Raw genomic sequence first — 16423 nt, 5'->3', positions numbered from 1 at the left:
AAGCTCTGGCCAAGGTTAGTTTAGCGCAGGACATAAGAATTGAAGCCAGAGCGGACTGTGAGAAGGAAGTGGGATATATATCTAGTAGAACCGAGGCAGCAGACAGTAAAGGAAACTGAATATGTTTAGTTTCAAGAACCTTCTGAATGTCCGTCCAAAAATCTGTAAAAGTGGGGCAGGAAAACAACATATGGTCCAAGTCGACGGCATGGGCGGAGCATTTAGGGCATTTTGTATGATCGTTGAAAGAATTATTAGAGGACCATCTACAAATAATTTTTGGCGTGTAATATAGCATACAGCTCGTTCTAAATTGTTGTAACCTTAGACTTGAGGATCGTACATTTTTATTAATATTTGAAAGAGAACGTTCTATCTCCTTTAATGTAATATTAGAGCCTAATAGTCTGCTCCACTTATCAGCTAATTTGGAGCAATCATTTGGTTTAAAGCTAGTTAAAAGGCTATAGGTATTACTTATTATTGATTTAGTTTCTGTGGAATATAAATGGTTCCATATGTCGCATTCGGGGTTCTCTACAAGATGTTTTTTATTGATCAGATAGTCATGTATCTGTCGGTGTTTATACCGCATAGTTTCAGGGAGATCATAAAGCAATTTTAAAGCATTAAAATCTAGAAACCCTTGCGTGCCGTATAGGTCCCCTAATACCCTAATGCCCAGTCTAGCCCATCCGTTGTCATTTTGTTTGTAGAAAATCGCTGGAAGCCCAGGATTGCCCCATAGAGGCAATTTTGGGTGGAAAAAAGTGGTTTTACAAAAAGTGAATATGTTGTCCCAAATTTTTTTTAGGTCTCTTGCAGTCTTAAATTTGACTCTTTTAAAGTAGTTGGGGTCATTAGCGCGCAGTAAAAACATGTTTGAATCGTGTTTTAACATAAAAGAATGAAAAAATAGTGCACCTCCTCTGTTTAGTAAAGAACGTATGCGCAGAACAAATGTAGACCAGAAATATAGCTTAAAATCAGGGAAATTAAGCCCTCCCATATTCGTATTGTTTTTTAAGAGATTCAACGCCCTTCTTGCTTTTTTATAGCCCCAGATGAAGCTACTAAGTACCCCATCGAGTCGTTTAAAAAAAGTATTATTTAGGGCTAGTGGAATAGAGCGAAATAGGTATACAAATTTAGGGAGAACCTTCATTTTAATTAAGTTAATTCTTCCAATTAGGTTCAAAGGAAGTCTATGCCATTTTTTAAGTATTAGTATGGTAGATTTAATTAATTCATTATAATTTTTGTTGTTGATTTCTTGAATTTTTGCCGTTAATTTGACTCCTAAATAAGTTACGGTTTTGCAGATCTCGGGGACTGCGACCACTGGAATGTAGTTAGCTATGATTTGGGTCTTTTGTATGTTGAGCTTATATCCAGAGACTGTCCCAAATTTCCCGGCCTCAAAAACGATACCTTGCAATGCCTACACTATGTCTTGTGAATAGACCGCGATGTCATCGGCATATGCGGTTATTTTTAACACTTGTGTGCCTGATCTAAAGGGGAGAATTTGGGTTTGAAGTTGAAGAGCAGACAGAAATGGTTCGAGTGTGAGAGCAAATAGAAGGGGAGAGGGCAACCCTGGCGGGTTCCACGTAAGATTGGAAAGTCTGGAGAGGTCAAAACCCCGTAGCAGGTACAGGCCATAGGATTATCATACAAGGCCTGTATGCCTCGCAGGAGTTGCCCCCCGAACCCCATTTTAGAGAGGACACACCAGAGATAGTCCCATCCCACGCGGTCAAAAGCCTTCTCGGCATCCAGTAAGATCATTCCGAGTGGGGTGGATTTGGTTTCTGCGACATCAAAAGCTGTAATAGCCGTGTTTACATGTATGGTTGTGTCCCTCCCAATTATAAACCCGTGTTGTTGGGGATTGATGATTTGGGGCAGGATAGGAGATATTCTTAGAGCTAAAATTTTGGCAAATATTTTGGCGTCAGTATTGATCCTTTGGTTTGTCTTTTTTCAAAAAGAAAATTATTTTTGCTCTGTTCCATGATCTCGGAGCTTTGCCATTAAGCCCAACATATTGCATTACCTTCAATAGAAGAGGTGCCAGTTCAGCTAAACATGCTTTGTAAAGTTCCAGGGGTATTGTATCCTCCCCCGCCGCTTTCCCTATTGGTAAAAGGTCTATTGCTTGGCATAATTCTGCCCTAGTAATGTCATCCGAAAGTGAATCCGTTCTTAAAACAGTCTGCGAGTTTGTTATATGTTTATCCAGATAGTCCCGTATTGTTTCTAACTTAGGTGTGCTTTCTGGAGTATATAGTGTTCTATAATAGTCTGCAAATTGTTCTACTATATCCGTCGGTTGATTGTACATTTTGTTACCGCTACCCCGAATGTTGGTAATCAGTGTTCGAGCTCTATCCTCAGCAACTTTGTAGGCCAGGATTTTGCCAATTTTGTCCCCACCCTCATATTGTGTTATTTTAAATTTATGAATATTTGCGCTGCTCTTCTGAATGAATTTAGTTTTAGCCTTGTTTTTAAGTAAGGTGAGTTTGAGACCTATTTCTGTAGTTGTTGTTGATTTTAATCGTATTGCGGAAGCCAGCAATTCTTCTTGAATCGTTATTTCGGAGACTATCTGGGCATTGTGCTTTTTGCGTTCGGAGTTTTGTCTAATCAGATAAGCTTGAGTAAAACCCCTGATGCTCGCCTTACAGGCGTCCCAGACCGTAATACAGATAGCTGTATTGATATTAATTTACAGAAATTCGATCAAATGTAGTTTAAGCTGAGTCAGATATTGTGTGTCTGTGACTAAATACCTGGGGAAGGAGAATGGTCTAGGCGGGGTCCTCCTATGTGGAGTGGCAATAACCAAAATTATTGCATTATGGTCTGATGAGATTCGGGGGCAGATTTCCATAGTGCTAAATTTTAATAAATAATCACTAGCTAATGCTAAATCCAATCTTGAACACGATTTATGGGGCGCAGAGTAATATGTATATCCTGGTAGATTTGGATTTAGATAGCGCCAAGCGTCTTTAATATTGTGGATACGACATATTTCATGAATGGACGATCTGGTTTTGCGCATCCTTTGAAAGCTGCCAGAGCTAGTTGTGTCTATTTTATAATTCATGATGCAATTAAAGTCCACCATAATAATAAGTTCTCCCTCCCAATCCAGACATTTAGTACTCAGTTGATCAAAGATCACCGGTTCATCTTTGTTAGAACCATACACTACACATAGTACATATTTATAGTTCTCATAACTAAACTGAGCAGCTGCCCATCTGCCATCTTTGCTAGAGAAAGTCTGTAGTATTTCAATCCTAAATCGTTTATCCTTTAAAATCGCGACCCCTCTTATGGGATGCTCAAAAATAGAACAGACCACAGTGTCATAGCCTAATTGGTTAAGTGTTTTTTTGTCCTTCCCGACAATATGTGTTTCTGAGAGAAGGGCAATGTGAGGATTATGTAATTTAAGTTCTGCTGAGATCAATAATCTTTTATTTCTACTGTTAAGCCCGGCTACATTCCAGGCCAAAAGCTTTATTTCATGCATTTGTAGATAATTAGGAATTTAGCCCTGATAACAATTGTCTTTATGCATTCCCTGTTGCTTATAAATATGTATCGAAAAATTAGAACTAATATATACACAAAACAATTCACACGATCAGCCTGTAAACATTTTTTTAGTGATTTTAACCCCCCCCCCCGAAGCCCCCCACCCTCCCCTCCCCCATCCACCCAGGTTCCGTCCCCAGACCGGGGAAGAACCACCCTAGAGTTACAACTGCCGATGGAAAGGGCAGTGCATATAGCAGATCATCCAGAGGAGCCCCCCGACTCCAACCTCCCATACAGAAGAAAAATTTGCGCCTGGTCTATATTTAATATGCCAAAACTATATCTTGCTTGTGCCTGAGCTAGAGCTAGAAATATATGCCTCCGCTTCCTTGACATCATTGAAAAAATGAGTAATGCCGTTCTTAATGACCTTAAGGCGGGCCAGCTCCTGCAGGTACGCCTGGCCGCCACTAGATTTAATGGGGTCAATCAATTTGCGGAACTGCCAGCGTTTATCCATTGTTTCTTTGCTGAGGTCAGACCGGACAAAAAATGAAAGCTCCCCTGAGGTTATTGGGGCGTTGGGCCGTGCTCTCTGCCAAACCGCTTGACGTAGTAAAAAGTTTCCAAAACAAATTATGAAAGGACGTGGGTACTGATTATCCCTATTTCTCATAGCCAGAGGAAGACGGTGTGCGTGTTGAATTTGAGAATCCCAATCCCAGTCTACAAGATCCGGAAAAGCTTTCTGCAATAATCCAACAAGATAGGCCCTCGGATCAGAACCCTCATAGCCCTCCGGTATCCCAAAAAGTCTCAGATTGGAGCGTCTTTGTCGATTTTCCAAATCTTCTACCTTCGAGCGCAGTGTCAGCAGCTGAGTATCGTGCCGCTCGACTGCAACGGTCATATTTGTATTTGACTCTTCAATCTCTACAACTCGTTCTTGGAGTCCAGCAATATCTTGAGATATCCCCCCCAGTTTAGCGGCGAGTTCTTGCAGTGAGGTTCGCATTTTGTTGTTGTCTACCCTCAATTGAATGTAATGTTCCTTGGCTTCAGCTCGTTGATCGTTCAATAGCTGGAGAATAGTATCTACTGAGGAGGAATCAGACAGCGCCTGACCGTGTCTCTTTTTTGGAAAACATGAGGGATCCATTTGGGGTAAAGAGAGAGTGTTTGCAGTCGGAATAGAGCTCTTGATAGGAGGGGGCAAAGTGTAGCCTATTGAAGCAGGAGTTGTAGTTGCAATGAACTGCAGGGTTGTATCTGTGCCCGTTGGAAAATCACCCACATGTGCTTGAGTCAGTGGTGGTTCTTGAGAAGTTGAGCCATCTGATGAAAGGCTAAGCGAAACGTCATTTTCTGCTGTTACTATGACAGGATTATCTGGGGAGGAAAGGGTTTCTATTACAAGAGTAGGTTCGATTGTGCTTGCCCCTGATAGTCTCTTCGTCATATTTTTAACTATACTTTTGGCTTCCATCCACTTTCTTAATGGGCTTTTATCCACATGTATCTTCTTTAGATTCTGAGTGCTGTTTGTGAGAGATCGATTTGGTATAATGGTTTTAGGTCCTCTTGTAGCCCGAGACTTAATTTTAAGTTTTCGGCCTCTTCCTTCTCGAGGTTTTGTCTTGGAGTCCGTGTCCATGTAGAGGCCATCCGTTTGGCTCTTGCCAGCCTCATCTTCAGACCTGGTCTCATCTTCTATTCGGAGCTTGGTATCCAGGCCCACAAGAGCGTCTGGCTCCGTGTGATTGTAAGGTTTCGTAGATTCAGTAACAAGTGTTTCTACCACGGATATCCCTGTATCCTGCGGTGAGCCTTGTGAGCTACCAGTGAGCTCTGCAGAGGGTGGTGAGTCCAAGAGCCCGGGGTATGTCCCCAAAGAAAGCGGTATCGTGACCGAGTTTAGATCGGGGTCAGGGGAAGAGGTTTCTAAAGCTCGCGTTGTAGCAGCATCTACATGTTCCCTTGTAGAATCAGTAGAGATCGTTTGATGCCTTATAGGGGTAGTACAAGTGAAGGTTTTTGTTTGTTTTAGTTGTTTAATCCCCTGTAAGTTACAAGTTTTTACCCCCTCCCCGCTATTCGCAGAAGTTTTGGAGGCGTTCTGAGTAGTAGACTCTGAGTTCGATAAGGAACTATTTGTCTTGCCTCCTGATAGCGCTCCCTCTCCCCCTCTTACCGGAGATTTGGTTGCCTTTAACGTGGATAAGCCTCCGTCAGGTCCTTTGCGGAGTGAATCAGCAAGTAGTGTCGGAGGTCTCAGTACTTGCTTGCTTACACTCCCTTTCTCCTGCTGCAAAGATTCCGTTTCAGTCCTCGCTGCCTCCATGAGAGGGCGTCCGTTACTCTTTGGCATAGGTTCGTCAGCGCTGATTGAGGTGTCGGAGAGCTCAGCTGTTGTTGCTCCGTTCGTTCGTGTATTTCCTGCTGGGAGAGCCGCGGGTCTTATCGATTGTTTGTTGTGCCGTGTTGCTCGCTGTGGGTTCTTCGGAGACATACTCAGCAGCCAGGTAAGAGAGGTGGATAGGGAAACTGTGCGAATGCTATAACTTAGCCAACTGATCCCCGGGCTGCTTAAAAGTCCTTGTGAAATATGTCGGAAAAACCGAATAGCCCTCGGGAGCTTTAACATTAGTGAAAGTTATCACCAGCTTCCTCTGGCTCCACCGCTGTGCCGTTGTATTGATGTATCCCACTGCAGGTTTAGTCAGATTCTTTCATCAGGGGAGCCTCGTAGTTTGCTCGTAGTCGTAGTCGCTGAAAGCTCTTTTATTCATTAAGCCCTGGCAGAAACGCCGTCCATTAGCATCATTACGACCGTTTTCGCCGAGGAGAGTGGAATAGGGAGAAACCTCCAGACGTACTGCTCAGCTCAGATCCTCACTCCGCCATCTTGGATCCCGCCAAACACAAAATATATTCTATGGAACACAGGACCAACCAGTGTCATAAGATTCATCCTCTGTACAATAATTGGATCTGGTGTTGTCTTGATAGCGAGTAAACGTGGCTGGTGCCTCTGCCTGTGTTAAAGGGGACATCCGGTGAATGAAGCCACAATAGATCTCAAAACCAAAGCTGACATCAAACTTTCTAGAATCTTTTTTTTTGTCTACATTGGATGGCCTCTTTATTCTGGCGAGGCCAGTAAGTGGAATGTATGCAAATGGTGACGTGAACAATGATGTTGTCCTCGGAAGATCCTATTCAAAGGTGACGTGTGACGTGTGACAGGATTAAGCAAAGGTGACCTTTCAAACTTTTAAACGCATCTTAGGACCCCAATTGGGCCCACAAAGTTTAAATGACCTGCACACACTGACAAGCATGTTTAAGCAATCTTCCCTTAACATAGAGCACAACGTGATATTGTTTCTTTCCACAGCTTAATCTCAGCCTCCTACTGCTCTATAATACTAAAACTGCTTGAAAAAGAGACCTTCACTTACAACTCTTGACTGATTCCTCTCCTGTTTTCTTCAGAGTGACTTTCTTATAGCCTTCCATCCCCCGCATGCCCCTTTTTATGTGGTCTTCCCTCAGTCGCATGCCTATCTGCCTTAATCTCTATTATTGTGTTTCTGCAAAAGACAAACATCTAATTTCATAGATCACAAGCTCTGCTTTTTCACAAACGTGTCCCTGCAACCTAACAATTCTTATTCTCGGCCAGCCAGTCTATTCATCTCACCAATCATTTGCATGAACTCATATAGCCCCCACTCATGTGCAATGCAGCGTTGCTGATTTTCACACAGCATTGCATTGAAGCAGAGATTTTTTACAGCTTTCTATTGTAGAAACACAATAGAGCTGCATCAAGAGAATATTTCTAAGATTTCTCTGATGGAAAACTTAAATAAAGAACTTAGATATATGGAGCCATATAAACCATATTGATTGGAGAAACGAAGCAGTCTGCTCACTGGCACTTGCAGAATCATTCTTTGCATTTCTTAATAATTCAAATGTGGGCCTATCTCAGAAGATAGGCTAAGAGTGCCCTTTCTACTCATTTTACCACAAAAGGCCCCCTTCACTGCCTAGCTTCGTAGCTTCCAAGGGGTATCATATTCTAAGGTTCAGGATTTGGTAATTAAAAGTAAACCCTGTGGATGAACTAGAGACCTCCGTTTAGGGAGACGACTAAAAGAAAAATTGCTGTATACTTATTCTTATCCTTCAGACTATAATTAACGCTTTTTTTCCTCAGATCTGTCCACTGAGAACTGAAAAGAGCAATTGCAAAAGGAATTTCCAAAGAAATCTACTATGAAGCGGTTTGATTTGACCAATTTTTGGCCAATCTCATAGTTGCCCTATGTGTCTATATGTTTTGTGGAAGACAATCTGGTTCTTAATTCCCAACAAACTAGTATCAGAACTGAACTAGTTGTGATCTCAGTGACCCGTGAGCTATGGTCGATTGTGTATGGCACAGAGCCAGAGCCTTAATTTCTACTGGCCTTCTACACAGTTGATCAGGAGATCTGGCTCGGCTGGCTCACTGAGGCTTCCAGTGGGACAGTTTGTTGAAGTATGTGAATTCCTTGTCAGACACAAGATAAGTACGCTGATGTGTGCTAGCTTTTTCCCTCTACTGTCTAACATGTCTCTCCAACTTGTATCAACAAACCTATTACATGAATTGAGCTTGGCCGTTTTCAAGTATGCAGAGACTATACAGCTTTTTTTTCAACACAGAGTGTGAGAGAGACAGAGGCCGAAACACTGCCCTTATACATGATCTGGTACTGTTGGTGCATCTGGTGGTCCAACTGCCTCTGTTGAACCCTTCTAAGATAGAAACTGTGCTTACCCCAAACTCGCCCAAAAAACAGGATTGCACGTTGGAGCCCTCCTGGATTGGAACTTGCCTAAACTTTTTACGGTAGTCTGAAAACTGGGAGTTTTGATGGACGCCAACCTTACTTTAAAAACCTGGCAGCCTCAAAAAGCTGTTGGCATTTGACAATATTTAATAAAATATTTTCCTTTTGATCTTGACTTTATGGCAATGCCATCTTTTTACTTTTGCATTAATTTTTTCAGTCTAGCTTAGTGCCCTCCATTGGCTGCACAATAAAAAGATAGCAACATTCAAAGCCTTTTTTTTATCATACATAGGATCTTCTTTTCTGTGAAGCCACTCGGCTTGGCCCAAACCTTTCCCGGATTAAATCTTGGCCCTACACTTCATTTGCACTCAAGCCAATTCATAAGTGCCCAACTTTAAACCTGTCAAATCTGGTGAAATATTGTTCATGATGTTAGAACGCTTGTTCCAAAGGTTTATTCCTATCTCTCCGAAAGATTTATTCCTATCTCTCCGAAAGATTAACTTAATTTGCTCAAATTTAAGATTTTTTTTAATGCATGGCTCTTTGATCAAAGCCTCTGTGTGAGAGAGGCCTAAGATGTAATCTAGCTCGATTAATTTCATTACAGCCAAGAGACCACTGTAAGTATGAACGTATAGTGTGCTCAACATGTACCTATATAGATAGATACGAGAGTTGGTTAAATATATTGATGGAGCAAGGCCTCGTATAAAAGAGACTTGCTCGGAAGCAATCCTCTCAAATAACTTGTAATACCATAATAATTGTGTTCGTAAATACTGATAACGCACCAGAAAATTTGCACAAAGAATCTAGGGGAAGCTTGCTTATGTGTATTACTAACAAGTAACCTGCGTGTCTCTAAAATGGCCGCTAAACACGGGATTCTGCATTGCACATGCGTCTACTGCATCTACGCAGTATGACGTACTATCGCTTGGATGGAAATCTTTGCAGCTGCGCAGTTGCCTTCAAAATGGCCGCTTGGAACTCACATGATAATGCGCATGCCTTGCTGAAGCTAAACCATGTAAGTTTACTAAAATGCTAATGCGTACGATTTATATAAGTAAATGGGAATAGAGTAGAGGTAAGTGGTATACAGTGAAATCATTTATTTTTGATTTTAATACTCTCTTTCTTTGACCTCTCTATTAGTTCGTATTTGGGCCTCCATCCAGGACTGAACTTTGCGCATCAAGTGATCATTTAACATGCGCAGTTGAAACGACCCAGGAGCCGTGATGCAAAGCCTTGAATGTCATCCAAAAGAAGAATAGTAACATGACCTGAGAACAAGCATAATGACCGGAGAACAGAAAGAATTTTTAATAAAACTGTATACATTGTATTGATTAACTTGTGACTGTGGGTGGGAAATAAAGCATGGGAATGGGAAAGTAAAGTAAGGGGAGGGAACATAGAACAATGAGCTTAAAGAAAAGTATTAAACTTAGCATGGTGTGATGATCATCTCCCCTTTCCTTGTCCAATCAGTTAGGAGTTTCGTAAATTTGAAACATTCAGGTGTGGTACATGCCATTAGAGAGGTATAATAGAGGTAGTTTAGCTAGATTAGCTACCACAGAGAGACGGAGAATGCTAAGAGACTGAGATGCTGTCTGAAACTTAAAGAAAATACTGAAGAAGATCCAAATCCAGACTTAGAACTTTTGAGCCAATTAATTAGAGAACATAGCGGAAGAATCGAGGAGGCACATAATAGAGAACATCGTGGAAGAATCAAGGAGGCACATAATAGAGAACATCGCGGAAGAATCGAGGAGGAAGATGGCGTCAGAGAGGGGTGCGGCGCAGGCGCTGTATCTAGAAGAGGTCATCTATCCTGTCCTGCATCCTGTCCTGAGCCTTGATCGTCTGATCTGTCCCAGGGGACCCTACCCAATTCCTTGGCCAAGGGGTTGGTTTCCACACCATACTAGGTAAATATAATTCTGTGTAGTATGTCAATGTACTGCTCCCTCTTCTCCTCCCTACACAGATTCTGTCATCGTAATAATTTTATGTAACTAATATTCTGAAAGAATTATTTTCTCTTCCTCTCCTTGTCGAAGACTGTGTTCTAACTGTATTATGGTTCTTGGCTCACATGAATTTACTAGATAAACATTTTAAACTCCCCAGAGTCTGTGGTTATTTAAATGAAGGTTTGTTATATGCAATTTTCACCTATTTAGTTAACTAAAAGGTCCATTGACCAGAGGAAAATACATCGGATCAAGGGGTTTGGTAAGATATGATTAGATAAAATTCATCTTACAGGTATTAGCACAATAAATTGACCCCAGGGGTATTTACTAGCGTATTATGAATGAGTGTGTGTTTATGGGCCCAAGTGAGTACATTGTAATGAGTATCTAAGGTTAGTGACCTTCTGGATCAATATCCATTACCTCTTTTAGTAAATCTCCGAAGGTTATTCTGAATTGAAAACATTGCCCGTCTGTAATGAAGAATTTCAATGCCCTTGTCACTATAGTTTGGATGGAAATAATACAATACCGGAGCTGTAATATGTACAGCTCACTACCTTGCCACACCTTGAGTTTCCTTGTCCATGAAGATAAAATTATGGTTGAAAACAGAAGTTCAACAGGTTCAAATATTGTGTCTTCCTAGCGATAAGACGAGATGGAAAACGGTGCTCTATGGATCAACTTATTTTTAACTCATCTTGTCTGTTTAAATAAATTCTTGAAGAACGTCTTTGGTTGTATTTTACGAGTAGACAGCTACTCTGAGGATGGAAGATAGAGATGATACTGTTTCACATATCTGTACAATAAATTTAAAGAAACATGGTGTTCCTTGAATGATTACTATTCCTAGGAGGAGGATTCCTGAAAATAAATTTATGATGACACTATAAATAGCTGCGGTCTTCATACTCCTCAAGGAAGCGGTTACCGGATAGTCAGTGTTATAGTATACCATGAATAGGATGCATTTATGACCACAAGCAGTCATCTCTAGAGGATCTACTGACTAAACCCCTCTCTTAGAAAGGAATCCCTCATTAATGACAGGGGTTTAAATGGGCTTTAGGGATCCTTGTCATGTTACTTAACCAATATATAGAGGCAATGTTTACCAAAGGATTGTCCTTCATCATACCCTACAGGCTAATGAACCTTCTAAAATGAATCTCTGCACTCTTCCTATCCATAAATGCCCCAGCAAATGAACGGCTGTGTGAAAGGTGGTGGACCCAGCCTCTGAATGGTCCTAAGCTACTTTCAGGCTTTGGGTAATTTGAGGTTCTTGGTGTAAGTCATTATACCAGTCCATTTTATTATTTCATGTAGGTCGTGTTTCTTCGTCTTTAGAAGCAGCTCAAAGTTTTGCTATTGCTTTAGCAAAAGGATGACCATCATGCTGTGGGATGTGAATGTGTATTTTCCTCCATGAAAATGAATGATTGGTTCCTTTCTCTTCTACTCCTTGTTCTCTTACATTTTCCCGTATGGAACTATTTTTTCCGACTTGTCTATGGGCTGAGAGAGTTTGTTTCCACCTTTGCTTTGGGAGGTTTGCTTCTGTGCCTAACTCTTTGGCAAAGGCATGTACAGAAAGTGGAAATGTGCATTCCTGTTTTGACTTCCTATGGAGCGTGGGAGAGAACTACTATAACTCTTGGATGTATCTTATTTCAGGTTTGCACAGACGAAATCTAGAAAGCAGATGGATAACTCCTTCCTTGGGTAAGATCTTCTTTTGGAGAGGCCCTACTGGTTGCCCGATCAGTTAAAAATATTTTTTATGTGGCTAGAGATTTCCACTAATATTCACATGTATTATTTTGTACCCTAGATTATTACGTTCAGTCCCACATCTAGGTCAGAACTGGCTCTATGAATCCACTCATTGTATGGTGACATGCCACATTGGACTACTATCCAGTCAACGCCGTCTCCTCATCTTGCTTCCACACCCTCCGCATGCTCCGCAAGATCTTCCGATGGATCCCGTCCGAGACCAGGAAGACGGTCACCCAGGCCCTCGTCACCAGCAGACTAGACTACGGAAACACCCTCTACGCCGGTACAACAGCCAACTTCAGGAGAGACTTCAGCGTATCCAGAACGCCTCCGCCCGACTCATCCTGGACGTCCCACGACGCAGCCACATCTCGAGCCACCTGAGAGGCCTGCACTGGCTCCCGGTCAACAAAAGGATCACGTTCAGACTCCTCACCCACGCACACAAATCCCTCCACGACCTGGGCCCAAGATACCTCAACGACCGCCTGACCTTCTACACGCCCACCCGCCAGCTACGATCCGCGAATCTCGCCCTCGCCGTCGTCCCTCGCGTCCAGAGAGCCACCGCCGGAGGAAGATCCTTCTCCTACCTGGCGGCCAAGACATGGAACTCCCTGCCCGTCCACCTGCGGCTGACCCAGGACCACCTCGCCTTCAGGAAACAGCTCAAGACCTGGCTGTTCGAGCAGTAGCAGACCCCCTCCCCCAAGCGCCTTGAGACCCTTCCGGGTGAGTAGTGCGCTATATAAATTCCATGATTGATTGATTGATTGATCCAGAATAATGATTTTCAGTAAGTGATGGTAAGGTTTGCAAGTGAAATTCTTCTTGCTTTGATTATGCCAGGGGATTAATGTAATCTTCAGGAAGATATTGTTCTAGTGTTATTAGGTAGCTTCAATATCTGTGCTCATTTATGCAAGTTCCAATTCTCTTGATATTAGTTGAACAACATATTGATTCAATGGCCTACCTGACAGAACTTTAGCTCCTACTTCGATACCGAGCTATGTAAGTTGGGATGCATCTATGAATCCGTTGCGTCTTCTTGTGTATGGTAGCTGCTCATTCTTCTACCCATTTGGTCTCAAGTCTATTACATTGCTTTGTGCTGTATCGTTGACTTGGAGCTACTCAGCCAATATTGTGTTGTCATTGCCAGCTGCTATATGAAGTCATTCCTCCCATTCATTCAGGTACTTTTACCGGCCTCTAACTATAGGCAGTTAGACCATTTCATCGTTTTATTCCTTCAAACAGCATTATTAAAGCCTTCCTGAGTGGGAATGTCTTTCTCGCCCCAAAAAGTTACTGAGAATGTTGACAAAATGTATTCACTCTCAATATTCCGCGGCAAAGGTAAGAGCAATTATAAAACAAATAGTAATAAAAGATTTAGAGGGGATGATTCATAGTTGTAAAGTACAGTTCGAATGGTCAGAAGGAAAATTGTCTACTTTCAAGAAAGAGTACAGAATTGAATGCAATACTTTTTGTGTTGTTCCCCGGACAAGCATACTGAAAAGTGACAAAAGATAAGATCCTCTGATAAAGAAACTTTATACTAAATAAATTTTTTCTGAAGGTGATACGGTACTGAAATAAATCCTCTGATGGGGATATTGAATACTGACAGAAATCCTCGAATAAATATCAGGAAATAGAGAGGCATACTGAACAGTGACATATCACGTGATATGGATATAGGGGATACTGAAAACTGGCAAAGATCACGCGATAAGGATATTAGGTATAAAGCATATGATAGGTATATAGAAGAACATGAATACAGGTGTAAAATAAACACACTGAGATACAAAATGTTGGCACAAATTCTGTGATGGGGTTTGAGTATTTGTATAAACCCTTTTTTGGTAACTACTACTGACATAATGAGTCTGATAAATGTAAATATTCTTAACAAACATACACTATATATAAAGCTAAATTGCTAGAGCTGATATCAGCATACACTGGGACCCACCAAGACGGCATTCATTTTACAATTGTTTAACTTTGTGTACACTACTGGGATTCACACCTATGCCCTGCATAGTATATGGCTTCTGGAAAAGACACCTAACAAACTAGGTTCTCTTGCTGGAACACTGGCGATTAACTCTTTGCGGGAGGCAAGGATTACTGTCACATATCCTTTTCGGAGGACAATGATCGCTGCCATTAATCCCATTTTGAATGCGATAACTGCGGACATCAATCCTTTCCTGGGGCAATGGTCACTGGTGTTAATACTCTGCTTAGGATATTGAAAGCTGCCATGAATTATCTGAAGGGGGCCAATGAATACTATGAACATTAATGTGGTGATGGTGGCACAAAGTTGGTCCTAGTGTCCCTTTTCCTGCAGAACATACACTGAGAAGATACATTTAGATAGAAACCTAGGGAGTGCTGGAGAAAGCTTGACAACATTGGTTTACTCAAACCCTTACCGATTTTCCCAACACTCCCTGTAGATCCTAAGGCGGCTCCCGGTTACCCCTGTAGAGCAGTCTCGTTCTGAGAGGCGGGTGACAGCGTGGCAGCACATAGAGAAATACCGTTCTGCTCCAAAATTGCCATGGTACAGAGCAGAATTACTGCCAAATGAATGAGCAGTGCACACAAAATACTCTTATTTGTTCCTCAACAAGTGCTACAGTGCAACTAACATGAAGGATCACAGTTTTAATCCTATTGCATGTAATATGTCCCATGGTGTGTAAAACGATGTGTCAGAGGCACAGTCAGTAGAATACACTGCTTTGTATTTTCTTGTGTTTAGAAACAAAACCGTAAAGTATAGAAACTCTTTTTCGAACAAATATTCACAGTGAAAGCCTATTCCTGCTGTGAATGGCGAACCCATAAAATAGTGTTTTATAAATAAGACTTTTAATTTCTTTTTTTTAGAGAAATGCTCTTTCTTGCACTGTTTTATTGTGGAAATATGCGGCTGCCCGGTTGGCACACACGGGGCTGCACAGCAGCGGAGTGATTACAGTGGGAGCAGGTCTGTGTCCAAACCTTCCTCCATTGCAAACAAGGAGTGCTTTGGTAAAGTCCAGCCTCCCTGCGGCATCCATATCAGCACATAGCGGCGTATCACATCCAAAAGGTCTGCTTTGCTTTTACAGCTCCTTGGTCTCGTTGTGCTGTGTCTGGAACTTCTGGTGCACAACTCTGAGGGTTGTGAAAAAATTTCCAAGAAAAAGAACAAGAAAAGGGATTCCACACATAAGCACCTAGAGAGAGCAGGAGGAGAACAGATGTCAGACATAACTTGGCAAGTTCCTTTCTATTATCACTGTGTACAGGTATTAACAATTAGCAATATTTATGCCTATTTAACATCACAGACAGACAGACACACATACACCCTCCCCTCACCCCCTCAAAAAGGAAGCCCCCCCCCAAAAAAAGGAAGGGCCAGCACCAAAGCAGGCTCCATGTGCATATTTCAAGAAGAAAGACTGCAGATTGACGCCTTTCAACCTACAAATGGTTCTTGATCACAATTGCATTATGTTCATAACTATGTGGCCCAATTAAAATAAAGGAATAAAGTAAAGGGTATACACTACATGAAAACATAGTTCATCAGAAAATATATATAAATGGTAATCATCATATTCCATATAAATTAAAATCAATCTGAAACTGCAATATTCCTGTTTTTTTTCTTTTTTTTAATTACAAAGGCAGTTCAATATAACAAAACTCCAGTGGGTAAAAATCCGTCCTGCTGGTTATCGTGTCGCTATAAAGAATACATATAACTTGGTGAGATTAGAGTCTGTTGTTTATAGGTGCACAAAATCAGGACGAGGCAGAGCTATTAAATAGAACTGAAATAGGAGACCCTACTGAAGCACGTAGAGAGATTAGTTAGTGCATATTTAACAGTCTGAAAATTAACCTCTACGGTATCTTGGTGAAGTGAGCTGGTTCAGCTGCTTGGCCTGTTGCCACCTCGAAGGTTTATGTCAACGTCCCACCAAGCAGGCAAAGTTGGGAACTTAGAGGCTCTTTTTGGCTTTACGTTATTCTGATAGAAAGTAATAGCGACCGTGATAAAAAAAAAAATCATTAATTTAGAAAGGGATTTGAAATTAAATGTGTGGCCCTTGAATTTCTTTGGGTCAATTTTTAGATTTCAATTATATGGAAGGGATAAGCCTTAATTTTCAGAATTAGCACCTAGGTGACTTATTTAAAACTTGTGACACA

At 41.5% G+C, this 16423-nt stretch overlaps 1 protein-coding gene across 1 annotated transcript in view; it reads right to left on the bottom strand.

The window, feature by feature from the left end:
• Nucleotides 1-15092: 15092 nt before the first annotated feature.
• Nucleotides 15093-16423, bottom strand: part of TMEM120A (transmembrane protein 120A) — a 148324-nt gene continuing 146993 nt past the window's right edge. The window contains exon 12 of the mRNA XM_085649615.1: nt 15093-15438. Coding sequence (XP_085505741.1) covers nt 15325-15438 — 114 coding nt within the window. The 3' untranslated portion in view covers nt 15093-15324. The remainder of the gene's footprint in view (nt 15439-16423) is intronic.

Source organism: Triturus cristatus, chromosome 3_2, assembly GCF_964204655.1.
Source record: "Triturus cristatus chromosome 3_2, aTriCri1.1, whole genome shotgun sequence".
Taxonomy (NCBI): domain Eukaryota; kingdom Metazoa; phylum Chordata; class Amphibia; order Caudata; family Salamandridae; genus Triturus; species Triturus cristatus.
The sequence above is the reverse complement of the archived record's forward strand: the minus strand, read 5'-3'. Positions and strand labels throughout refer to the sequence as shown.